Source organism: Peromyscus leucopus, chromosome 4, assembly GCF_004664715.2.
Source record: "Peromyscus leucopus breed LL Stock chromosome 4, UCI_PerLeu_2.1, whole genome shotgun sequence".
NCBI lineage: Eukaryota > Metazoa > Chordata > Mammalia > Rodentia > Cricetidae > Peromyscus > Peromyscus leucopus.
In genome coordinates, this window is record NC_051066.1 from 65,946,115 (window position 1) to 65,972,620 (window position 26,506).

General features: G+C 40.6%; 2 protein-coding genes and 2 pseudogenes across 2 annotated transcripts; 1 reads left to right on the top strand and 3 right to left on the bottom strand.

Moving 5' to 3' along the window:
* Positions 1 to 294: 294 nt before the first annotated feature.
* LOC114684860 (olfactory receptor 4X2-like) lies at positions 295 to 1,224 on the bottom strand. Its single transcript, XM_028859408.1, has one exon. It carries the CDS (start codon positions 1,222 to 1,224, stop codon positions 295 to 297), a length of 930 nt encoding a protein of 309 aa, XP_028715241.1.
* Positions 1,225 to 8,837: 7,613 nt separating this feature from the next.
* On the bottom strand, positions 8,838 to 9,903 carry LOC114684855 (annotated as a pseudogene).
* A 6,245-nt stretch (positions 9,904 to 16,148) lies between these two features.
* Positions 16,149 to 17,078, bottom strand: LOC114684864 (olfactory receptor 4B1-like). Its single transcript, XM_028859412.1, has one exon. The coding sequence runs from the start codon at positions 17,076 to 17,078 to the stop codon at positions 16,149 to 16,151; it is 930 nt and encodes a 309-aa protein (XP_028715245.1).
* A 6,349-nt stretch (positions 17,079 to 23,427) lies between these two features.
* On the top strand, positions 23,428 to 23,866 carry LOC114684856 (annotated as a pseudogene).
* The last annotated feature ends 2,640 nt before the right edge of the window (positions 23,867 to 26,506 follow it).

Consider the following 26,506-nt stretch of genomic DNA (forward strand, 5'->3'; position numbering starts at 1 on the left):
TGCGAAACAAAGATGTTTCTGTCCCATGTCACAGTAAAATTACCATAGGAGGTGAACCTAGACCAAAATAAGTATACTCTAGTATTCTGCTGCAAATATTGCTATTGTAGCTAGAGGTAAGAATGAACGCAATCTAAAATAGCTAATTATGTAAGAGTGTTTTCATAAAAGAAATTAATTTGCATGTATTTTAGAAGATGTTCATCAGTTACAATAATGCTGTTCTTCCCACTCATAGTTCCCCATCAGTTTGGACTCAGCATCATTCCGATATTGATAGCCAATATCCAGACTCTATTTCTCATCTACTTTCATTGTCCTGATCCATAGACTCTTCATGGCTTTCTTCACTTCTGCATTTCTCAGGGAGTAGATAATAGGGTTCAGGAGGGGAGTTATCACTGTATAGAACACAGCTATCATCTTGTCTACAGGCAGGGTAGCAGAAGGTCTCAGATAGATGAAGACACATGGACCAAAAAACAATATAACCACAGTGACATGGGATCCACAGGTAGAAAGGGCTTTGTACCGTCCCTCAGAACTTTGAGTCCTCAGATGAAACAAGATGACCACATAGGATGCTAAGAGGACCACAAAACTGATCACAGACAGTGTACCCCCATTGGCAACAATCAGCAGACCAATGAGGAAAGTGTCTGAGCAGGCAAGTTTAAGCACAGGAAGCAAGTCACAGAAATAATGGTCAATGACATTGGGACCGCAGAAGGGCAAGCGGAAGACGAGAAGGATCTGGGCAAAGGAGTGTACAAAGCCTCCCACCCAAGCTGTTCCCACAAGGACAGCACACACCTGTCGGTTCATGATGCTGGTGTAATGCAGGGGCTTGCAGATGGCCACATAGCGGTCATAGGCCATCACTGTGAGCAGGAAAATCTCAGTGCCACCAAAGAAATGCATGAAGAAAAGCTGTGTCATGCAGCCCCATACAGATATGGATTTCTTCTCAGCTAGGAGATCCAAGATGAGTTTGGGGGCTGTTGTAGAGGAGTAGCAGATCTCCACAAAGGAGAGATAGCTGAGGAAGAAGTACATGGGGGATCCAAGACTTCTGCTGGCTGCAACAGTGACCACCATGAGGAGGTTCCCCAGCACAATGGCTGTGTACAAGAGCAGAAATATCACAAAGCAAACTCTCTGCACCTCTTGATTGGGAGAGAGTCCCAGAAAAATGAACTCAGTCACATTGTGTATGTTAGCCATAAGAGAGCAAGTTGGGTGTTATGACCTGAAATGACACAAAAAAACTTCATGAAATAAGTAAATAAATTAAATAAAACCTTTTGCAGGAAACCTGTGGACTAACTATTTTTAAATAGGAGTTAATAACGAAAAATGAGCATACTAAACAGATAGAGGAGGTGTTAATGCATTGTATATGACTGGAATTGTGGAGAAAATGACTAAATATAAAGCTGTATGAAAAAAATGCCCTTGATATAAGAAGGTGTGTTAGAGACTTCAGACTTTACCTACAGTCAATGAGGATTCATCAAGGATGTGTCAGCTGGGGAGCATAGACTTGTTTGCAGAGAGGAGAGTCAAAGAGGGATGACCAATTAAAACTCAATAAATCCACTCATTGTTCAACATGGGGCATCCAGGATAGTATTGCTATAGCCAAGTTAGATGCTTTCCTAGTACTTTTGAACATCTTTATTGTGCTTTCCCATGCGTATTTCCTTCTTTGCCTTTCTCCTATCTCATTTTCTTTCCTTGGTTTATGGGGGTGGGGGGGGTATTCAATCTCTCACATATTCATTAGTGTCTTCAGAAGACATGTGCATGGTGTACCTCCCTTGGCACATTGCACCCCTTAGAGAGACCGCAAGCCTGTACACAGTCATAGTCTGTGATCTTCAATCTGCTTCTCCTTCAAATTCTCACTTTGTATAGTTGTTTACTTGATGACATCATCATAGTTTAGGCCATGCACAATTTTCTTCTTTGCTGCCATGCTCATTTCCTCTAAACTTGTGCCCTCAGCGTCAGTATTCTGGCAACCTTTCATAGTGCACTCATGCTCTGGGACATCATTCCCTAGAGACAACTATCTACCTTCTCAGGAAATCACCAAGACTGACACTAACTGACTTGAAACTATCCCGGTACATGCTAGACTTTGTCCAAAGTAGTTGAGGACTGTATTGTATCCACAGAGCCTCTCCTACAGCAAGACTCCAGGACACCTGAGAGTAGGAGCCAGATGACTTCCACTCATATCACAAAGCTTCCCCTCCTTCAGGGATCAGACTGGTGATACGATTTAGTTCCCTACAGGCCAAAAGGGACACATTAGTACAAGGGGGGGGCGTGAAGACCAAAAATCCATTCATGAAAGAAGGCACTGCTCACAAGCTGAACTCCTGACCTCACACGTTCAGGTTTTTGCATATGGCAATTGTGTGATATCTAGGAAGTTCTTTAACTTCTTAGAGGCTAAGGTTCCAAACAATACCATGCAGACAGCACATGCTTTGGATATTGAGACCATAGATTCCACTCCCAGTCTCCTGGTACAGGTTAAGTTCTTATCATAAGACTCTTTGTGCCACAGCCACAGGTCCTCACAGCCAGCGGTCCTTCTTATCTCATGACATTTTGGGATCACAGCACTTACCAACTGAATAATAATTATTTATGTAGTCATCTGTCTAGCTATCATGTGAGCTTCCTTAAGGCAGGGACTATTTCTTTCTCACCACTTCATTGCTAGTGTGTTATGCATCTCATGGCACCACTCCCTTTTCTTTCAAAGTACACTCAGTCATCACATGTGAAAGAAGCCCATGAACAGAAAACTAAAGCCACACCACAGTTCTTCTGGTTTTGCTGTTCTGAATATGCATATGCAAAGAAGTCTCTGGATTCCCACTGTTTCTTGCTGAGTCAATGGAGAAGTACTAAGGCAACTATGAGCTATCCCTGCCTCCCTGTGTAGCAGGATAGTTTGGCTCCCCTTTCAGACTTAGACTTGGAGACAGAGACTATACCTAGATCCAGAGACACAAGGACTTAGCTCTACCTGATTATTAAGTAAAAGAAAAGTAGACTTACCTCCCAGGTGTTCGATAGAAAGCTGATCATTCAGAAGGCTCAGCCTTAAGTTCATGCTGCCTCGATCACACCAAGGGAGAAGGCATGATCCAGCGAGAGGAAGGAGCTCCCCAGAGATCTGTAGTCTCTCTTCCCTTCCTAATAAGACAAAATGTCTCATGGGAAGCAGGACCTCAAACGCCTCTACAGGAAACAACATTAGATCAGAGGGAAATGCAAACCAGTTGAATTTACCCAGTGTTCACAGAACGCTGACCCATGATGGTCTGTTAGCAGGTGAGAATTCACCTACCCATCATAAATCTAATCTGGTGGCGTCACATAACATGACACACTAATAAGAGTGGCCCAGGGATTAGGAAACATACATGTCAGAAATTGAAAAATCTCATTGTCTGTGATGAAAAAATCCTCATTGTCTGTGATGAAAAACACAACTGAACAAACAAAATAGTGCAAAACACAGACTCTCTGCCAGGGGTGGCTTTGCCTCAGAGGAGATTTGGTTCTGTCTAAACGCACTTTCCCATTGTCCAACCTAGTTGAAAAGAAAAAATACCAGTGACATTAATAAAGTAGAGGTCAAGGATGCAGATAAACACCTTACAAGGCACAAGACACTCCCATATAACAAATAGCCCAAAGGGAAGAGGCCACAGACCTACCATTAAGATATCATGGCACAGAGGAAAATTAATTTGCTCCAAACTGATAATCATTAAAGTTGTCATTTGGTAGATTGCAGGGGAGTTCATAACACTGCTATGAGCATGCCTGTATGTACGTGAAGCTTCCTGTGGTAAAATATCTTAAAGATGCTATAAAATCATTTTTCAAACAAAATATCCTTTATGTCAGTGCAACACATAAAAACTCAATCTTGAATAAAGATTAAACAAAATGTATTAAATTTAAACTAATTATTAATAAGAAAACCATAAGACCTATTAAGATTTAGGAAAAAGTTTGAAACTTCTTTTTGCATATTCAACTCACGAATCAAACATTATCCTTCAGAAGCAAGGATAAATAAATAAATAAGCAAGCAAACAAACCAACATGAATAATTAGGGCTGGAGGAATAGATCAATAGTAAAGAGCACTGACTGCTCTTCCAGGCCCAGGTTTGATTCCTGGCACACACATGGCAGCTAACAACCATCTTTAACTATAGTTCCAGATAAACTGATGCATCTCTTCTGGTCTTTTGTTTTCTTTTGGTTTGGTTGGATTGTGTTGGGTTTGGGGTTTTGGATTTTGGTTTTTATTTGAGACAGGGTCTTTCTACATAGTCATGACTATCCTAGAACTCACCATGTAGACCATGCTGGCCTCAACTCACAGAGATCCATCTGCCTCTGCCTTCAGAGTTTGGGGAATTAAAAAGTGTGTAGCAACACCTTATAGGTGTAGCTTCTGACATTACTACTTGACACAATTTCATGGAAAACTCCATGATCCTCTGGCTCTAACAATCTTTCAGATTCTTCTTCTGCAATGTTCCCTGAGCCTTAGGAGCGGAGGTGTTTAATAGGTACGCCCATTGGGATTAGGAGCCATGACTCTGCATTTTGGTTGGTTGTGATTTTCTCTAGTGGTCTCTGTATGTTAAAAAGAGAAGTATCCAGCTGGGCATTGGTGGCACACGTCTTTAATCCCAGCACTCGGGAGGCAGAGCCAGGAGGATCTTTGTGAGTTCAAGGCCAGCCTGGGCTATGAAGTGAGCTCCAGGAAAGGCGCAAAGCTACACAGAGAAACCTTGTCTCGAAAAACCAAAAAGAGAGAGAGAGAGAGAGAGAGAGAGAGAGAGAGAGAGAGAGAGAGAGAGAGAGAAGTATCCTTGATGATGAGTCAAGGCTATATTTATCTGTGATTATAATGACCAATGCTCATAGATTGTTGTTAGGGGTTATGCTAGTTTAGTAAATTAGTGCCTGTAGAGTCTCCTCTAGTAACCATTATTTCATTAGTCCTGAGTAGCTAGCTAGGTATCCATTCCAGGAATGGGCTCCCTCTTGTTGATCAAGTCTTAAGTCCCCTGTGGTGTGACTCTTTGCACAGCCTTGGTGCAGTGGGAGGGCCTTGGACCTGCCTAAGCTCAGTGTGCCAGGCTCTGCTGACTCCCCATGGGAGACCTTGATTTAGGAGATGTGGGGATGTGGGGTGGCTTGGGAGGGAGGGCTAGGGAGTGGGAGGAGGCAGGAAGTGGGATCTGTGGGTGGTATGTAGAGTGAGTAGAAATTTTCTTAATAAAGAAAAATGAAAAAAAAACTATAAATCTGTTCCAAGGGCTAATATAAATGTGAATCAATGAGAAAATTATACCATTAATTGAAACAGTAACATGATATAAATATAAAAAAAAAGTCCTAAGTCCAAGTAGAGAACTGTTAGCTACCAACAAGTTATACACACTGCTACTGCACCCTTAGGGTTATCATGCCATGCTTGTCATTGATGTGGTTCGTTGCCATCCTAGCTGAGTAGGAGTGTTGGTTGCTTCCCTCCTTTAGAAGCATGCATGGTACCTTTTGGTATCATAAAAGCTAGTCTTCCGGAAGGGGGCATTCACATCAGTTCCAGCTCAGGGGTCTCTGGGTCCTGTATCTGAAGGGCATGGAGTCTTTAACAATAGGGACTTACCTTCTACCTCTGGGGAGTAACCAAGGGAAGTGGCAACATACTGTGTGTTTTGAGATCTCTTGGAAAACCCTAGCCAACAACTCAAAAGAGAGCTTCTCATGTCTAGTATTAGGAGGGGGGATTGTCAGGTGGTCTTTAGAGTCTTGGAAGGAACAATGTCAACCCAGGTAAGTTTTTCTTTGGCTCTTTTTCTCCTATTAGTTTGTTTACTCCTATCTTAATTTATTGCTATGTTTTATCTTATTTATTATATTATTATTCCTTGGATGCCTGTTCATTTTCTAACAAGAGATGGAAGGGGTGTTTATCTGGAGGAGAAGGGAAGTGAGAATGAATGGGAGGAGTTAGGAAGGAAGAAAATGTAATACTATGTATTTAAAAAAAATACTATTTTCAATAAAAAAGAAAAAGTTCATTAAAACTATATGGGTACATTTATACACAGCATTATTGTATTAGAGGTTTGTTATTTGGGCATCTTTGTGAAATGTTAAGTGGCTGGACTTCCATGTACTCATGTTTTAGTCTTCTGTTTTGTTCCATTTATTTGCATGTCTACTTTTCTGCCAGTACTATATTGTTTTTATTACTATAGATTTGTGATATAATCTTAAGATCTGAAATAATAATCTCTCCAACATTGTTCTTTTTGCTCAGGATTGTTTTGGCTATCCAAAGTCTTTTGTGGTTCCATATGAGTTTTAGGACAGTTTATTGTGTTTCTGTGAAGAGTAAGGTGGAGATTTTGATTGGGATTGCATTTGATTCTGTAAACAGCTTTTAGTAGTATGGGTATTTTCACAATGTTGATTTTACTACTCCATTAGCATGGGATGTCTTAATTTTCTATTGTCTTTCCCTATCTCTTTCTTCACAGATATAATTTTTCATTATAGAGGTCCTTCATTTCCTTAGATTTATTCCTAGATAGCTTATTTTCTTCGTTGCTATGTGAATGGGAGTGTGTTGTGATATCCTTCTCTGTATGTCAGTCGGTAGTGTATAGAAAAGCTATTGATTTTTATGAGTGAATTCTTTATCCTGACACACTGCTGGATTTGTTCATCATTTCTAGAAGTTTTATGATAGAATTTTTGGGATCTCTGATGCATAGTAGCATATCATCTTCAAATAGAGATAGTTTAACTTCTTCTTTTCCCATTTGTATCCCTTTAATTTCCTGTAATGGGTAGCCATTCCAGCTTTGATCTGGAAGTTCCAACCCCCATTGAGGCTTCGGCAATTGTCAAGCCTACAAGGCGGGGCCAAGGGAGGACCCTAGAGACCTGAGATCCGGATGGGCCAGCTCTCTCTCTCTGTTCCTGGACCCTGGACGGTGGAGGTTGACCGAGCAGAGCTCCAGAGAACACCGCTGGACTGTGATACTCCTTCCCCAGACCCTGCGACCTACCTATCCCTTCATGTGTAAGTTGTAACACTAATAAACTTTCCTTTTAACTACATGGAGTAGCCTTAATAATTTCACCAATAATTTCCTTCTCTTGCCTTATTGCTCCAGCTATTATTTAAAGCACAACATTGAGGAATGGGGATAGTGGACATTCCTGTCTCCTTCCTGACTTCAGCAGGTGCTTCAAGCCTTCTCTCCATTTAGGATGATGTTGGCTGTGGGGTTTTCATACATAGCTTTTATTGTGTTGAGGCACATGCCCTCTGGCCCTCCAATCTCTAGGACTTTTATCATGAGGGTGTGTTGGATTTTGTCAAAACCCTTTCTGCATTCTATTTAGATAACCATGTGATATCTGAAGTCCATTTATGTGCTTTATTTCATTTATAGATTTATATGCAATGAACCACCCCTGACTTTCAGGGGTAAAGCCTTCATGGTCATAGTGTATCATCTTTTTATGTAGTCTGTATTCTGTTTGCAAGTATTTTATTGAGTTTTTTAAACCTGTATTCATCAGAAATATTGGCCTGTATTTGTAATGCTTCCTTGTTAATTTCTTATTCTATAATTTAGGTCCCCTCTTTCTTTGCGGAGGGGAGAGGTAGTTGGGCCAAGAGTCTCTTAATTTTGTTTATCTTCTCAAAGAAGCAGATCTTAGATTTACTGATTTTTTTTGTATTGTTTTCTTTATTTCTATTTCATTGATTTAATCCTGCCAATTGGGTTTAGATTTGGTTTGTTTTTCCAAATTGTGTTTGTGCTCTTTCTAACTTTTTAATGTAGACACTGAGAGCTAATACATTTCCTTCATAGGACTGTTTTCAATGTGTTCCAGAGTTTTGTTGTTTTGTCTTTTTATTATAATTCACTTCCAGGAAGATTTTCTTTCTTTCTTGATTTCTTCTTTGACCCCCCCATTATTCAGTAATAAGTTGTTTAATTTCCATGACTTTGCATATTTACTAAAGGTTGCTTTTTCTGTCAATTTTAAGTTTTATTGTGGTCAGATAGAATACTAAGAGTGGTTTAAATCTTTTTGAATAACTAAAGATTTGTTTTGTGTCCCAGGTGTGGTCTATTTTAGAAAAGATTTTGTGTGTGGCTGACTAGAATGTATATTCTTTGTTGTTTGGGTGGAATATCCTGTAGATATCTCTTAAGTCCATTTGATTTGTGAAGTCAATTAATTCTGATAATTTTTCTAATTATTTTTCTGTCTAGAGTCTCTCTATTAGAGAAATTGAGATAGTGAAATCACTTTCTCTTGGCGGATTAATGTTAGTCTGTGTCTTTAAATCCAGTAGTGGAATTTTTATAAAATTGGGAGCCCAGAGTTTGGTGAACAGATGTTTAGGATATTAATGTTCTCTTGATTAGAATGAAGTATCCTTTATCTCTTCTGATTGGTTTTAGTTTGAAGTCTATTTTGTCAGATTCTGGAGTAGTAAAATCTGCTTACTTCCTGGTCCCATTTGATCAGAGTGCTTTTTTTTTTTTTTTTAGAAAGAAAAGTAAAAATCAAACTTGTTTATTGTTGCTTTTTGCCATTTGGTAGCATTTTACACATGGGCTTCAATCAGAATACCCTGGATTCAGTAGAAAAACCTTTTAAATGAAGTTTTGTACAATAGAAACTTCTCAGAAATCAAAATTTGGACTGTAAAAAAATACATTCAAAACATACTTTTCTGAAAAGACTTAACTTTGAACAAAGCACCGAACTACACAAATGCAGAATGAAAACAGCATGTCAACTCCACCAAAAGTAGTCATCATAAAAGGTGTAAAAGTCACCTAACTTCACTAGGCACTGTTCACTTTTTAAACAGGAGACAATAGAAAATATTGTCAACAAACAATATCCCAGCTCTATGGTAGCTTTCAGAAAGTCTTCAACTTCATGCTTTAATAGCGACAAGGTGAGTATGATCGCGATCTGGACCGAGATCTGTATCCTCCACGACTGTAGTAAGGAGAAGGTGACCGCCTTCTGTAAATCTGATCCCTGTCTTGAGTTGCTCTCCATCCACCACCTCCTCCACCACCTCCTCTGTATGATCTGCCATAATAGTCCCGATCATCATAACCCCGATCATATCCTCTCTCATAATAATCTCGGCAGCGTGAGCTGCCATAAGTGGATCTCCCCATGTAAATTCCTGGTGTTGGGGTATGGGGCCTTTTTATTATAGAGAAATTGACCCTAATTCGGCGTCCATCAAGCTCCATTCCATTGGCACGTTCTTTAGCTTCCTTGGCATCATCTACATTTTCAAAATATACAAAGGCAAATCCTCTTGAACGTCTAGACAGTTGGTCATACACAATAGACACATCAGCAATGGGGCCATATTTAGAGAACACTTCTCTTAGGTCTCTTTCCTTGTTGTACAAGTTCAATCCAAATACTCCAAGACAGCAGTTGGGGTCAGGATTTGCCCGGTTTCCAACATGACGCCTTCGAGTAGACATGGGAGAATGGGTGTGGCGTGCCATCTACAATAATCTCGGCTGTAAGACCTGCTCCGGGATCGTCTATGGGAGCGGGGTCGAGATCATGACCTTGTAAAATGCCTTCTAGAACTTCTTCTGGATCTAGACCTGGATTCAGATCTGGGCCTTGACTTTGATCTAGAATGCCTTGAATCTTCCTTGGAGCGAGACCTTGCAGGGGTATGCCGTGCAGATTTCCCCGATCCATGAGCATTTCCACTTCTGGAAGCAGAATGGGATTCCCATTCGCCGTAGTTGTGCTCGCCGCTGTCAGATTGCAGTCACTGCTCCTGGCCTTTACGGAAGCTGTCAAGTTCCTGCCTTCTTACCAGAGGCCCGCCGCAGCCTCTAGCGATGACACACTTTTGAGAGTCGATCAGAGTGCTTTTGTCTATCCTTTTACTCTAAAGTGCCTATCCTTAAAGTAAAGGTCTTGTAAGCAACAGATAATGGATTTTGTTTCTTGATCCATTCAGTCAGTTTGTCTTTTAATTAGAGAATTGAAGTCTTTGATATTTGTGATATTTGAATGAGAACTGCCCCATAGGCTCATATATTTGAATGTTTAGTCACCAAGGAGTAGAACTGCTTGAGAAGGATTAGAAGGTGTAGCCTTGTTGGAGTAGGTGTGTCACTGGGATGGACTTTGAGATTTTAAAAGCCAAAGCCATACCCAGTTTCTCTCTCTCTCTCTCTCTCTCTCTCTCTTTCTCTCTCTCTCTCTCTCTCTCTCTCTCTCTGTGTGTGTGTGTGTGTCTGTCTGTCTGTCTGTCTCTTTTTCTCTCTGTGTGTCTATCTGTCTCTAACTCTATCTCTCAAATGCCAATGTCATGCCCAGTTTCTCTCTCTCTCTCTCTCTCTCTCTCTCTCTCTCTCTCTCTCTCTCTCTCTGTCTCTGTCTCTTTTTCTCTGTGTCTGTCTGTCTCTCTCTCTCTCTCAGCCAATGCCATGCCCAGTTTCTCTCTCTCCTCTGTGTGTGTCTGTCTCTCTCTCTTTCTCTGTCTCTCTCTGTGTCTCTGTGTGTGTGTGTGTGTGTCTCTCTCTCTGTCTCTCTCTCTTTCTCTGTCTGTCTGTGTGTGTCTGTCTCTCTCTGTGTCTGTGTCTGTCTGTCTCTCTCTCTCTCTGTCTCTCTCTCTCTCTGTCTCTCTCTCTGTCTCTCTGTCTCTCTCTCTCTCTCTCTTCTCTCTGTCTGCTGCCTGCAGCTCAGGATGTAAATCTCTCAGTTTCTGTCTCTGTGTCAGGTTTGTCTGCTTCCTGCCATGACCATGGATGACTCCCTAAAACTTTAAGCAGTCTCTCTAATTAAAGGCTGTCTTTTGTAAGAGTTGCCTTGGTTGTGTCTCTTCACAGCAGTGGACACTGACTAAGGTAATATTTAAAGCTATTGTTTAAGTGTGTTGGTTGTAGTCATCTTGCTGTTGATTTTGGAGCTGTTTGTGTTCTCAGTGGTATTTTGTGTTTTAATAATTATAGCTTTATATTTTTTCCAGTTTCTCAGCTATGCTCATTAATCTCTTCAGCCCTAACTTACTTTTGCTTCCTGTATTTTCTTGAGATTTAGTTTGTTTGATATAAATGTTTTAGGCTGTTTGTGTTGTTGAAAGTTTTTCCCTCTCCTTCAATTACTAAGGATAGTTTTTGCTGGATATATTAGTTCTGGCTGGCCATCATAGTTGTTAGAATGCATTTGTCCAGACTCTTTTGGCTTTCAAATGTTCCTTTGAGAATTCAGGTGTTATTCTGATGAGTTTTCCTTTATATGTTTGAATTTTTTTCTCTTCTAGCTTTCAATGCACTTTCTTTGTTATGCATACTCAGTGTTTTAACTGTGATACGCTGTGGTGATTTCCTTTTCTGGTCTTGTCTATTTGATGGTCTGTGTGCTTCTTGTATTTGTGTGGGTATGTCTCTCCTTAGTTTGGGGAAGTTTTCTCCTATGATCTTGTTGAAAACCTGAGTTATACCATTGACTTGGGATCTTTCTCACTCATTTTTGCCTATAAGTAAAAGGTTTGTTTTTTTTTCATGGTGTCCCATTTTTCCTATGTATTCTTTCCTGTGGTTTTCTTTGTTTTTCATGTTTTTTTCTTATTTTGTCTAGAACATCAGCTTTACCTTCAAGTCCTGGTTTTTGATATTCTGGTTGCTTCTTTTTACTCACAAGGCTTTCCTTTGCATTTTCTAGTTGAGTCATTTGGGTTTTTCACTTCCATCTTCATTTCAGCTTGGGTCCTCCTCAATGTGTCTATCTCCATGTTGAAGTCATTCTCAAGTTCTGGATTTTCTTCAGTTCCTGTTGACTTTATTTTTATGTTTTCTTAGGCATCACCAGGCATTTGTGCTCCTTAAGACTTTTGTCCTTAATTTCATTGAGCTGTTTCTTGGTATCTTCTTTAAACTCCTTGAATTCTTTCATGAAGTCTATGAATGCTCTTTTAAATTCTATGTCCTACAGTTCATCTATTTAATTCTCATTGGCAAACATTTCCACAGGCGTGGGAAGATTTGGAGAGAAGACACTGGCTTGATCTTCCACATAGTTGGTATTCTTGCAATGAGCTCTGATATGTGGGCTTCCTTTGTTAATTCTTAGGTTTGTTTTTGCCTGTTTAGGCAGAGCATGTTGGGGGAAAAAGAGAATTTTAGGGTGTGGATTAGGTCTAGAAGTTAAAAATGGCTTGAGTGGAATGAAGTCTGGGGGATAGAAGGGACTGAACTGGTATACTAAATATGTTTCCTGTTCCCGCCTAGAGTGTGAGAGTAGATCTGTCCTGGTGGAAAGGTTGAATATGACATGGGAGAGTCCTGTGGTTCGGGTAATATGTAATGAGGATCCTGGTGCAAGCCTAGAGTTCCTTTGCCATAGCAGGCAGGGAAAGTCAGACTAAGCTGGTACATTACTTATGAGACCCAAGTTAAATCTGGCAAGTTGTGGGGAAAGTATATGTGGTGTGTATGGAAAAGGTGTGCATGAAGATGGCAGGAATATTCACCAGGCTAGACCTTGGTGAGGGATGTGTGAAGTCTAGGTGCCAAGTGGGGTTGTGGGGAAGCACAGAAGGTACATATGAGTGGTTGCAGGTAGAGTAGGTCCTGGTAGAAGCCTAAAGCTTTGCTTCTTCACAGCCTGGGTGGCCAGACCAGGCTGGAGTACTTGCTATGGGATTCATGCCAGATCTGGCTGATTGTGGAAAAACAAAGATGTGTGTGGTAAGAGGTACTCACCAAGTCAGACATGGAGGAGGACAGATGAGAATTCTGGGTATCTAGTTGAGTGATGAAAATGGTGAAGAAGCATATGTTTTTCTTACAAAATAGGAACTTACAAATACTTCTCAAAGCTTTTGTAAAAGTAACTATATATTCATTTGGAGGAAAAAGTATATGTTGCACCAGCTGTGAAGAGCTAGCAGCCTACCAGACCACTCACCTGCAACCACTCATATGACCCTTCCCCACAACCCCTGCACCTAACTTCACACATCCCCACCAAGGTTACTGTGATATTCCCGTGTTGCAGGAGTGGAAGTCAGAGAACAATTTTCAGGTGTTGGTTCTTCCCTCCCACCATGTGGAAGCTGGGGATCAAAATTGGCAGCAATCACTTTAATGTCTCACAGATTTTATTTACAGAATCTACTAACCCATGATCTCTGGGTACAAATTTAGATATCTGGCTCCTAGACCTGATGTCTTCTCCATGCAGTCCCCTCATCCATCATGCCTGGTTTATACATCCTAACATGAACAGGTAGAGTTTCTCAACCCTTATTTGTCTTAAGCATTAGAAATACACCCCTAACTGTCGTCATAGAGCCTTTCTCCAGTAACTGATGAAAGAGATGGAGAGATCCACAGCCAAACACCAAGCAGAGCTCCAGGAGTCCAGTCGAAGAGAGAGAAGAGGGAATCTATGAGCAAGGGGCATCAAGATCATGATGGGGGCCGGGCGGTGGTGGCGCACGCCTTTAATCCCAGCACTCGGGAGGCAGAGCAGGCGGATCTCTGTGAGTTCGAGGCAGCCTGGCTACAAGTGAGTCCAGGAAAGGCGCAAAGCTACACAGAGAAACCCTGTCTCGAAAAAAAAAAAAAAAAAGATCATGATGGGGAAACCTACAGAGACAACCAAACCAAACTAGTGGAGACTCATGAAATTTAGACCAACACCTGTGGAGCCTCCACGGGACTGGACTAGGCCCTCTGCATAAGTGAGACAGTTGTGTAGCTTGATCTGCTTAAGAGGCCCCCTGGCATTAGGATCAGGATCCATCCCTGGTGCATGAGGAGGCGTTTTGGAGCCCATAGGTAGTGAGGAGGGGCTTGGACCTGCCTCTACTGAATGTACCAGGCTCTGCTGACTCCCCATGAGAGGCCTTACCTTCTTGTAGGAAGGAATAGGGGGAGGAGGCTGGAGGGGTGGGAGGAGGGAAGAGGGGGATCTGTGAATGGTATGTAAAGTGAATAAAAAAAATCTTAATTAAAAAAAAAAGAAATATGCCCAATGTCCACGAATGAAAGAACTTTTATTTACTATGATGTGTTCCTACAGTGGCACACCATTCAATTAAGAAAATATCAAATTATTGTAATCCACAGTACAAATGAGTTTCAAAACATTAAAATCAGTGAAAGAGGCCCAATACAAAGAGGGTGCCCATCATGCTAGCATTTCTGCGAACAACACAGCAAGACTCTACACTAACCCTTGGTGGCAGAAGTTAGACCAGCAGCTAACTGGAGGAGGAGGTGGTGATATACAGAAAGGACACAAGAAAATCGGCCATGTCTTCACTTAGATGTCAGGGAAACAGTGTATGTACTTGTCAATAATCATTGGATTGCATGCTTAAGATTTTTACATTTCACAGGATATAAATTGAAAGTCAATGGAATGCTGCCATTGTGAATGAAGCTCCAGCACTCATCTCAGGACATGAGGTAAACATGGAAATGGAAGGGCTTGGTGATAGACAGACATGACAATGTTTCTACCCTGAATCACTTACTTCTTCACTTCTCTCTTATTTCAGATTCTCTTCCTTGCAACCAAAACCTCATCTAAATGGCATTAAATACCTAAAGCTATACATTCAGAACAATTACTTATTATTTCACTAACATCATAGAGTTGCTTTGAAGATTCCAGGAAGTAATGGATATAAAAAGGCTTTGAAATATGCAAAAGCCATTTACTCAAATAGAATGCATATCAACCACTCCAATGATAAATCCAAACAGGGACTAAGGGCATTCTCATGGAGTTTATAAAGCTGATATCTTTTCATTGCAAGATAATATATTAGCACCACTTTAATAGTTATAGTTTAATTAAGGTAACTCCTAAAAAAAAAAAATTCTGCCTTGCTTCCTGGTATCCTCATATCTGACCCAATCCCCTTGCAAATAATGAATTCTGTTGGGCATCACCTTGATGTCTTTGTTCATTGAGTAGCTCAGTTCCTGCTGTGTATGACTTGCCATGTAAGGTTACCTGGAAAAAGCACAGATGGGGGGGGGAACAGGCTAATGATTCAATATGGTCAGCCTAGGGAATACATGTGGAGAATCAGGAAAGGGTGTCCTAGGACTCCCTCCAAAATTACAAGAGACAAGGCAAAACATGAACATTTGCCATGGGATGCCAAGATCCTTTCACATACCACAGTATACAAACGTTAAAGGGAAAAATGAATAAAGCTGAGGTCACAGAGCTGATATGGGGCAGGATGGGGTTCCATTTTTGAATTGAGGTTCCCAAGAAAAAGCCACACCTGGGTTTAAGATTCTAAAAAACTAACTGACCAATTAGAATTTTACAATTATGAGATGTTGGGATGTTGTTGATCCATGCCAAATTATCATGAGCTAGCTTTAGAATCATTAATAGCCATCCATTGTCCACTTCTGTGCCTAATCTAATGTTCTTGTGGCTATAATATGAATCTTTGGGGTATTTATTGACATAATGGACCACCAGCTTCACAACTCAAAAACTAAAGATGTCAGCATACACTATCTGAAGCCAATAGCAGAGATTGCACACACACACACACACACACACACACACACACACACACAGAGTTCCATAACCTATCAACCTGATGTTCACACCAATGTATTTGAAAAGTGACTTGATTTATGACTTTTTGTTCTATGAACCTGTCACCACAGTGAAACATGGTGTTTGTTATAGCCTGAGTCTATGTTCTCAGGCCACTTAACTCATATTGGCTCAAGAATAAACTATTTAGTTCCTTTTTATATGAGAGCTATGTTTTATATCCACACATTACAGAAGTTTTATTCCTCAGTCATACACACTACAGATTAGTGGAGAAGAGAGGTAAAATAGCCCAATTTGAACATACTCCAAAATACTGATACCTATGACATGATGGAAGTCAAATAAAACAAAAACAATGAGCATGTAGATTTTGATCTGTGCTTTCCCTGATTGTTAGGGTCAAATTCACATCCTTGTCATATTAGTCATGCTGCTTATTATTTCATGTTTCTAATTTTACTCCAGACTTGAGTTCACCTTCTTGCCCCATAACTTCTTCACAGCATTTTTCACCTCTGCATTCCTGAGTGTATAGATGATGGGGTTTAGCATGGGAGTGATGACCGTGTAGAACACAGCTACAAGTTTGTCTTCAGTGTAGGTGGAGGCAGGTCTCAAGTAGAGGAAGATGGCAGGTCCAAAGAACAAGACAACCACCATGATGTGAGAGGCGCAGGTAGACAGGGCCTTGCGCCTCCCCTCAGCAGAATGATTTCTCAAGTTGAACAGGATGACGACATAAGAGGACACCAAGAAAAGGAAGGAAAATACAGAGAATAATCCACTGTTTACAAACATAATAACCCCAACCACAAAGGTGTCTGTGCAGGCCAGCTTGAATAAGGGATGGAGGTCACAGAAGTAGTGGTCAATCACATTGGGACCACAGAAGGGCAAGGGGATAGTGATGAAAATCTGAATCATGGAGTGAAAAAAGCCCCCCACCCAGGAACCAGCCACCAGATGGTGACACACAGTCTTACTCATGATGGTTGTGTAGTAAAGAGGTTTGCAGATGGCCACATAGCGGTCATAGGCCATCACTGTAAGCAAGAGGATCTCAGTGACCCCAAAGAAGTGGAAGAAGAATATCTGAGCCAGACAGCCCTTCAGGGAGATGGTCTTAATCTTAGCAAGTAAGTCAGTGATGAATTTAGGGACAACAGTAGAGGAGTAGCAGATCTCCACCAGGGACAAGTAGCTGAGGAAGAAGTACATGGGGGAACGCAGACTCTTACTGATGCTGACTGTCACAACAATGAGACCATTGCCCAGCACTGTGGCCAGGTACACGGGAAGAAACAGTACAAAGCACACCTTCTGCACCTCTGGATCCTGGAAAAGGCCAGTGATGATCAGTTCAGTTACGTTATTTACACTGACCATGATGTCAGTTCAGGTGTGCCAGACACCAGCTGTTGAGGAACCTGCAATAAAACAAGCAACAACTGTGGCATTATTCACTTTGTTTATATCACTTCAAAGAGTGCAAACCAACTTACAATGTGTTGAGGTGTGCTCACTGAATACTGAGTGATAATTTTGTAACACTTTAATTACCTTACTTTCATTATTAAAAAATGAAAACCTAGTAGAAAATTAAAAGTGAAAGAAGTCTTTATTTGCCAAAGATCACACAGAATATGGTAAAACTTAAGACTCAGACAAGTGTTTCTGACTGTCCAGGGTTCTCTCTAATCCACACAAGACACTGAAACATAGTGGGGTACTCAAGTGAAAACACCGTTCGTATCAGTTGCACAGCATTTCAATAGCTCTCTCCCACTGTGAAATCCCCTTGGAACATCTCTGATCTGTTCCTCATCTCTCTTCTCTGCACCTCAGGAACCTAGCTTCTCACAGATCATTCTCCTCATATTTCCCTGTGCTGTCTTATTTCCTCAGCCACACACACTCTTTCCTCCTCCAATAACATAAGCAGATGGGAGTCATGTTTACACGCTTTGGGGGTGCGAGGCCGTGACACCAAGACACACTGGCTTTGGATGCATCTTATCCCAAGTGCACCTTCAGTGATGTCATGCTGGTTGATTGAAATGTAGTCAGGCTGTGGGGCCAGTATTTGCACATTAGAAACCAGCAACACTTCAGAGCTGAGTTTTTGTTAAGGAGAAAGAGTTGTTAAAACATTGGTAAAGGTGCATAGGAGAACATTTCCTCCCTACCCCTGATACCTCCTTCCAAGATGAGGGAGCTGTAGAAACATAATGATAGCATAGTTATCCACACCCTGCCATTAGATGAGCGGGCTGAATTTGGAAGGAGAGATTGGGTACACCCAGCTGGGCCCTTTCTCTCTCCTCATGTGAAATGTTCCAGGATGAACTTCCTAATCTGCTTCAGGGCCAACTTCTGTCTGAGTGCTGTAGAGACAGGGTTCTCTCTGTTGAGTATATCTGAAGCTGCCACAGCTGACTGTTTGTCTTCTTCTGGAGCAAGTCATATGAAGGTCCCTGATAACTAACGCCAGGCCATATTTATTGTCATCTTTGTCAGCAACTAAGGCAATACTTCCTCAAACTCAGGTGCCATTTCCATTAAGTTAGCTCAGCACCCATATAAACAAAATGACAAACCAAATTTATCAGACACCAAAACAGTCTTTCTCATACTTTTTTAAAGCAGGAAAAAAATGTAAAGCACCTAAATATACCTCAAAACTGTGAAAACATTTTCTGTCTACTCAAGCAGGAGTCATGCCATCTAATATTTCAGGAAGAATATCTCTGTGGCAAAAATAAAAGGAATGGCCTCAGACGAGAAAGAGAAATCAGACATTCATAGAACCGAAAAGAAACTGACTCAAAAGGCTAATGCTTTTAAAGAAACCTTATTCAGCTGCCAAAACTTACATTGAAATTCAAGGGCACAACAAGGATTATGATTAAATTCAGCATGGCATGTGCTATAAAATAAGAGCAATAATTTGGTGCAAGGCTTTTGAATCACCAGGAATATCCAGTCCCCTGAAAAATCAAGTTGCTGAATAGGGAGACAATGGAGAATCACTTTTTCCACATGTTCCCTCACAAGCAAAAAGATACGGACAGGGGTTATCTTGTGGCTGGTGGGCTACACTGTGGTTTCACAGAAGACCTGGGAGCAAGGAGGCCCTAGAAACTCTTCTGATGATCCTGTTAGCCTCTGAGCTACCTGACCTTGCAGCTTTGGTGTCAATGTTTCATTGGCAGGCCTATCTCATTTCCCACGTCCAGCCCGCACACTGCATTAATTTGACCTGGACACCAGCTCCCCACGTACTCTTTCCTCTATCTCGCTGTCGTCTCCTCACACTCAGAAAGCTGATAACTAGATTACCAAAGTCTTCCGATCTCCAGTCACCCCGCCCCATCCTTCCTGTAATGGAAAAATCAGAAGACTGCTTTACTACACCCTTCCTTCCTCAGATCACTCTGCTGCCTTGAAGTAACCAGGGAAGCCTGAGTCGCTCTAACTAGTGCTTAATGACTTGTCAACTAAGAATAACCAGGGCCAGCATGAGTCCCTCTAACTAGTGTTTAATGACTTATCAACTAAGACTAACCAGGGAAGCCTGAGTCCCTCTAACTGGCTTTTAGTGGCTTTCAAACCTCAGCAATTCTTTCTATTGTCCAGTAAACTTCAACTTGTGTATTTTCAAGTCAGTGTCCTCTCCACCTCCACAAACCTACCCTGTTCATTGCACCAAAACACCCACTCCTTGTCCTTCCAGCCTTATGCACCTTCTAGGACCAACTGCAGTCCTTCCGGTTCAGTTTGCATTAATTACACAATCCACATACTTCTCTCTAAACACTGGGGAAATGCTTTCCTTATGTACAAATCTAACCACATTCCTTCTCTACTGAATCTTACCAATATTCCCCACTGTCCTCAGCATGAGGTTTGGTATCTTCAAAGGAAATGTAAGGGCCTTCTTAAACTGACTGTGAGCTCTTTGCACCCTTATTGTCTCCCCCAACTGAACACCATGAAGCTTATTATAACTTAAAGTGCTCTTACCTCTTTCTTTGGTATTCCTTCTTTCTAAGTTGTACGATGAACCTCATTGCTATAAGAATGAAGCTCTGTGGATTTCTCTTTCAACAGTACCCCATCATATTTCTTTCAAAGAAATTCATATAATCTTTTGTTATTTCAGCATCTGTATTTATATCCCTTACTAAGAAATACATTGTCTAGTGTTAAAATTACAATTAATTATTTTACAATTTTATGCATCTTGGGTTAATATAAAAGACTATCACTTCAAAACTACCTAACTTTTATCACACATTTATAAGTACTCTATATGAATTAATATGTTTAGCATGTACAGCAAACCTATAAAAAGGATTAAGCTCTTCCGTATAAAAACAGAAACAAAGAGAAGTGAATTAGGTTGCCTAGGTTTACACAGCAGCACAGGCAGGATTTGACAGCGGGCAACCAACAACATCTGTGCTCTTTAACTACCACGCTATACCTAGTAAGAAGAGGGCACGTGTGTAGCATGTAAGTGAAGAGAAGTACAAATGACCAGCTATTAGAAGCAGGGGATATATTCACTTGACAACTCAAACACATAACTCTTGTCTGATCTTCTGTTGAAATATTCCTGATCCATTGCAGAAATGAAGGTAAATTTAGTAGAACCATGCTGAGACACTCAGAGATGTAACACGAAATCTAAAATGGTATTTTAATAAAAACCAGGAGCCAGATATTAGGGTAAATGATGAAAGATCAGAAAAACAAAGGAACAAGCCACTGCCACGTCTCACCTCACCAACTCCACGAATCCTCTCACTGAATGTCTCTGAGTTCTCTGCTAAAACGGGTCCAGCTAAAAAAGCTTTCCTCAACTGAAAAAGGCCCTGCTAATTCCTGTTCTCCTCAGGCCTTATAAAACTCTCTCCACCCAGCCATATCACTTCCTTCTTAGTGCTGGGATTAAAGGCGTATGTGCTTCCCAAGCAAAGGCATGAGATCTCAAGTACTAGGATTAAAGGCATGTGATTCCCAAGTACTGGGCTTAAAGGTGTGTGCCACCACTGCCTGACTTTTATGTTTAATCTAGTGGCTTGTTCTGTCCTCTGCTCTTCAGGCAAATTTTATTAGGGTACACAATAGGTCACCTCACAGAGAAGAGGAAAATCATGTAAGAACCCATGTTGCCAACATTTTTCAACAAAAGGAAGAATACCTAGTAGCTTTCCTCTTTGAAATGATAACTTCTTTTAATCTATCTATCATCTCAGCCTTTTCTGTATTTCTTCTCTCTCTAGCTCTCACTTCTTTGTCCCTACTCCTTCCCGTAGCTGATAATGAATACATCCTCTCAGCTCACAATCTAGAGCCATAGATGACAAAGTGATCAATATATGGAAGCATGAATCAGTACATGAGCATGTAGAATATATATCAAATAATCTCTTGGAACTTGCATTACACCAAATGGTATCATGCCTGGGAAAAAGTATAAAGCAGAGCTTTATGTGTCAATTATGCCTGATCACTATGTGAAGCAAAGGAACCACTATTCTAATTACAGGCTCCAACTTCCTTAAACCCAAATGATACCTCACAAGAACCCCAAAATTACAAAGGACTTTAAAAATATAGAGACTCTTTAACGTTGTATAAAATTATCAATTTAAATAACAACTATCTCCAAAAATACATATACAAAAGAAACTATCTCATTTAACAAATAAACTCTGACTCTCGGAGAAAAAGCCATGTCCAGCATCGTGTGGCTGCGAAGAAACTCTGCACTTTGCTTCTAGGCAGATCGCCTACCTTTAAGTCAGAAGAGCAGCTGCGTGCTTGCTCTGCTTTGGAAACAAATCATTGAGCAAGAGGGAATTCAAAGACACTCAAGATGCATCCAACATGAACTTCATAATGCTGCTGGGATGGGGATGAGCACTGTATTCTCCCTTTTAAATCCTGGTCCTTAGCAAATGAAGTCACTTAACTAAGAGCACCACCCAGCAGACATCTCACCAACTACATGATGCACCAAATCCAAAACAGTATCAGCTAAACCCTCTAAGGGTGATACAGAAAAAAATTCAGAAAAATATTTTACTTTCTATTCATAGGTGGAGTGGCAGAAACTGAGAGCAGCTATTAGCTTTCTAAGTGCATACTCTAGTTATTTCCAGTTACTAACTTAAAAACCAGTGCTTCTTCATAACATCTAGCTGCTTCCTGAAGGATCTGGGTGGTGGGTACAACTTTGACTCAAAGATCTGACCTGTTCTCATATTGATTCCCCAGGGTCCAAGGGGGCTTTGCTATGTCCAGTGTGGGATATCAGGGGGAAAAAAATCTACATACACTATGTTCTTATGTCTGTTAACTTTATTCCTCTAAGACAAAATTCTATCAATTCAGCTATAGCTCCACCAGACATTCAAGGCAGGAACAACTCTAGACATACCAAGCTCTATATATCTGTCTACTTTATTTCTCTGGCATGAAATCCTGTCTCCATAACTTCAGTTCCGTCCAGCTCCCTAGCTCATAATCCAGCTAACGACTAAACTCCTATGCTTTCAGCCTCATCTTCGTCCTCTGTATCCTCTTTCTCCATCTCTGCTACTCTCTACTCCTGGCACTCAGAAAAGTCTACTCGAGATCTGCTTACCCTCTATGGAACCTCTGTCGTCCCCTTTTCTCTCTCGCCATGCTGTTCTGTTCCTGTCTACAGAAAATGCCTATCCTTTTTTCCCTGGTCACGTGGTTCCCTGCCTCCTCAGGAATGTTGTTTTATCTCTCACCTTGATATGGTAAAAACCTCTTGCCTCCTCAAGGCGAGCGTCTGAGCTTCATTAGCACAGGAAACAAAGCTATGTCTCCTAAGCTCATCAGGGCAGTTACTAACTTAGTAGGTTCAGCAGGTCTGGGGAGCTAAACTGTTTACCAATTGGTCTGGGCAGGCAAGGATTTCATAGCAGAAGACAGCTGGAATATTAAAGGCTGGGTAACACCAAATATTCATAATAAATAGCTTTGCCTTTTGACAGACCCTTGGCGGGTCAAAGTTCAGCTTTAATACACAGCTGAATCTCTATGATATATTCTTGCGGCCCGCAAGATCCTCAAGATAAATCACCAGTGCTCTTGGGAGCTTTATAAAACAAGATAGATAACACCCAAGACAAATCACAAAGAAAATTCAAGGGGTTAGAGTAAATGATAATATTTGTATCTAAGAAATAAGAGCTATGAAAAGAAATAGAAAAAAGAAAAAACCCTGAAATTTTAAGAATCTGTTTCATTGCAGGAATCCTACCTCCTCATTCAGACTCCAAGAGTTGTGATTAAGTGCTCAGAACTTTGAACTATTTAAAATAAATGAAGCTATACACTGTAGTCAAGAGACTAACTTCCCCATAGAATTCCTGTTCTCTAGAGTAAAAAATTTTCCAAATGAAGTATGATGCAAGGACAGGGTCAAACGGTCTCAATTAATTACATGCATAGCCATAAAACTTTAGTGATTCAATGGAAAGGTACGGAAGAAACAAATTTAAATGATTTCCCTCTACACAATTCCACTGAAAATAAATACCAGATTATAAATCAAGTAGCCCATGGGCACTAACTCAGGGTAAGCAGTTGAAGAACTATGCCACTACACTCACACCATCTGGCCTCCCCACATCTTATTCCTCCCTGTTTGTCTTTTAGACACCACTGCCCCCTGTTGATGCTTGCTGTGGCCATGATCAGCCTCACCGTGATGTTTGACTTTGTGGCTGAGAGCAAGCCCTTGGGCCACATCTCCTTTGAACTGTTTGCAGACGATGCTCCAAAGACAGCGGGAAACGTTTGCGCTCTAAGCACCAGAGAGAAAGGATTTCACCTTTCACAGAATTATTCCAAGATGACAACTTCACACACTGTAATGTAGCATGTCCATCTACGGGGAGAAATTTAAGGATGAGAACTTCAGCCTGAAGAAAACAGGCCCGGGCATCTTGTCCATGGAAAATGCTGGACCGAGCACCAAGACTGAGTGGCTGGATGGCAAACAGGTGATCTTAGGGAAGGGAAAAGAAGGCATGAGCATTGTGGAAGCCACAGAAAGTTTGGGGTCCAAGAATGGCAAGACCAGCAAAAATATCTCCATTGCTCACTATGGACAACCTTACTTCTTTTGACTTTCAGACATCTTACCCATCAGACCATTCCTTCTGCAGCTCAGGAGAGCACCTCTACCCCATCTGCTCACCATCCCTGTAATCACCGCTCTCACTGAAGTTCTTTAGGTTCCGTATTTTCTCCATTCCTCTCCAAGTCTAACGGGATTGCAGAGTTAAGTTTATGATTATGTATCAAAACTAAGTAATAAATAATAAATAAATACATATTGGAAATGTTAATCTAAATTGTGTTCATTGAACCTCCTAATTCCACATTCATGTATTTGAGTGTAATATTCATGTATTAAATCACTTAGTCAACCTCTGTCTGTGTCAATGAGGACAGTGGTCATGACTAAGTGATTCCCTCTCCCTCGGTGCTGGACTATGAGTTGTAAGATGAAATAAACCCCTTCCTCCTCAAGTTTCTTTTAGTGAAGATATTTTATCACAGCCACAGAAAAGTAACTGGAACCAAGTCCTATGGAAAAAAATAAAACAGATTAAAAGTGACAGGAAATTCTGATAGATGCTATTTTAGATACAGTCACAAAGAAAATCAATCTCATGCCACAGTCCCTCCCAAGAATAATAAAGAGTGGTTGTAAACACAAGCAATAGTTAGAAGACCATACCAATCAGTATCAAGGAGGAATATAGCTTGATCCAAGATGGCACTAATGAAGATTTTAAGAAGTGATCAGCATCTTGGCATTCTTTGAAGGTAGACCTAATAATATCTTCTGAGGGTTTGACTAAAAGGAGATAGATAAAGAAAAAATGAAGAATACCTACAAAAAGATAAATATCCATGAGACTACAGGGAAGAATAAAGCATGCTGGAAATGTTATTTTGGGAATAGAAAGATCTCAAAACTACAAAACAAACAGAATGGCACAAATTAATGCACACCTTCCAATAATAATGTTGAGTATTAACTGAATCTTCCAATGAAACAACATAGATGAGCAGATTGGGTTTAGAAATAGGCTCCAGGGCTGGAGAAATGATTCTGAAGTTATGAGTACTCACTGTTCTTCCAAAGGAACAGAGCTCAGTTCATAGCACCCACATCAGGCAGTTCATAACTCCCTGCAACTCCAGCTGCAGGGCATCTGACACCCACTTCAGGCCTCCTCCACAGGCACCTGCACTCATATGCACATACACATACACATACACATACACATACACATACACATACACATACACATACACATACACATACACACAGAGGCACATAATTAAAAGTAAAAATATCTCTCTTTCTCCATTCTGCTCCCTGAGACAGGGTCTGCCCTGCAGCCTTCCTCTGCCTAGTGTTGTGATTAAAGGCATGTGCTCTCATGCCTGGCATAAAGTAAATGTTAATGTTTTTAAACCCATCAGTTTGTCACTTCTGAGAAACCAAGCTTACCATCAAAAACAAATGTAACCTTAGGGGGAAAGGAAATTATGACTGCAAGCAACTGGAAGTAAAAAGCAACCAGGGGTCAACTAAGTGTACGGATAATATAATATACTTCAAGGTAAATGTCAAACCAGAATTAATCAAAAAGATAAACATAGTCACTCCATGCTAATTAAGAGGACAACTCATGCAGAAGACATTATAATTTTCAACATTTATGCAGCCAACAGTGATATATCCCATTTCATAAAGTGAACACTGCAGGGTGTAAATACACAGATTAAACCCAATGCAATAATAGTAAATGAGTTGCGCAGCCTTGATGCAGATTGGGAGGGGCTTGGTCCTGCCTCAACTGAATGTATCAGACTTTGCTAACTCCCCATGGGAGGCCTTACTCTTTTGGAGGAGAGGATGGGAGTAAAATGAATAAAAATAATTCTTAAGTAAAAGAAAAAGAAAGAAATCAAGACAGTTAAAGTGGCAGCCATTCTCAACATTTACTAATTTTTATGAGAACATTCAAAATTCTCTTGTAAGCAGTTTGGAGTGTGCAAGACCCCACAGCTAACTACAGTGACCCTACTGTGCTGCAGAACGCTGAAGCCTATTTTTGTGTCTGGCAATGGAGGCTTGTCTGTAATGTCTGCACATTGTAATACAGAACATGCATATTCAATTGAACGTATTTTGGGTCACTAGATGTTGTGACATGTCTTGATGTTTAATGATTTGGACATCTCATTTTGACTCACTGAATGAATAAAAAAAAATATTTAAAAAAAAAAGAAATGAAGAAAAGGAAAGGAGCTGCCTCACTCCTGACCCTCAGAGTTAGTCACAGGTTTGAATCAGAAGTAAACATGAAAGCCGATAGACTTCTGCTATCCATTTTGGTAGCCATCAGTATGTAGCTAAATATAATTTTAAGTTAATTATTATTTAACAAGGTAAAAAAAAAAAGAATGCTGTGTATATTTCAAGTGCTCAGTATCCCTGTAGCACAGGCTACTATAAATTAGCACAAAGATTTCTGCCATCAGATAAATTCCTATGAGCAATGTTGACCCAGATAGACTACAGCAACTGTGAAGTAAAAGGTTAGCCTGGGATGTGAGCTCCATGATGAGATGGTCTCGGTCTGTGTGCCATCATCTCACCAGCTCTTAGAACTAAGCTTCATACAAAACGCATGTTCAATTGATTTTGTTGAATAAATTATTAAACAAATCCAAACCCCTAAAAT

Coding starts and splice junctions, on each gene's coding strand:
- LOC114684860 (XM_028859408.1), bottom strand. CDS start 1,224: ATGGCTAACATACACAATGTGACTGAGTTCATTTTTCTGGGACTCTCT.
- LOC114684864 (XM_028859412.1), bottom strand. CDS start 17,078: ATGGTCAGTGTAAATAACGTAACTGAACTGATCATCACTGGCCTTTTC.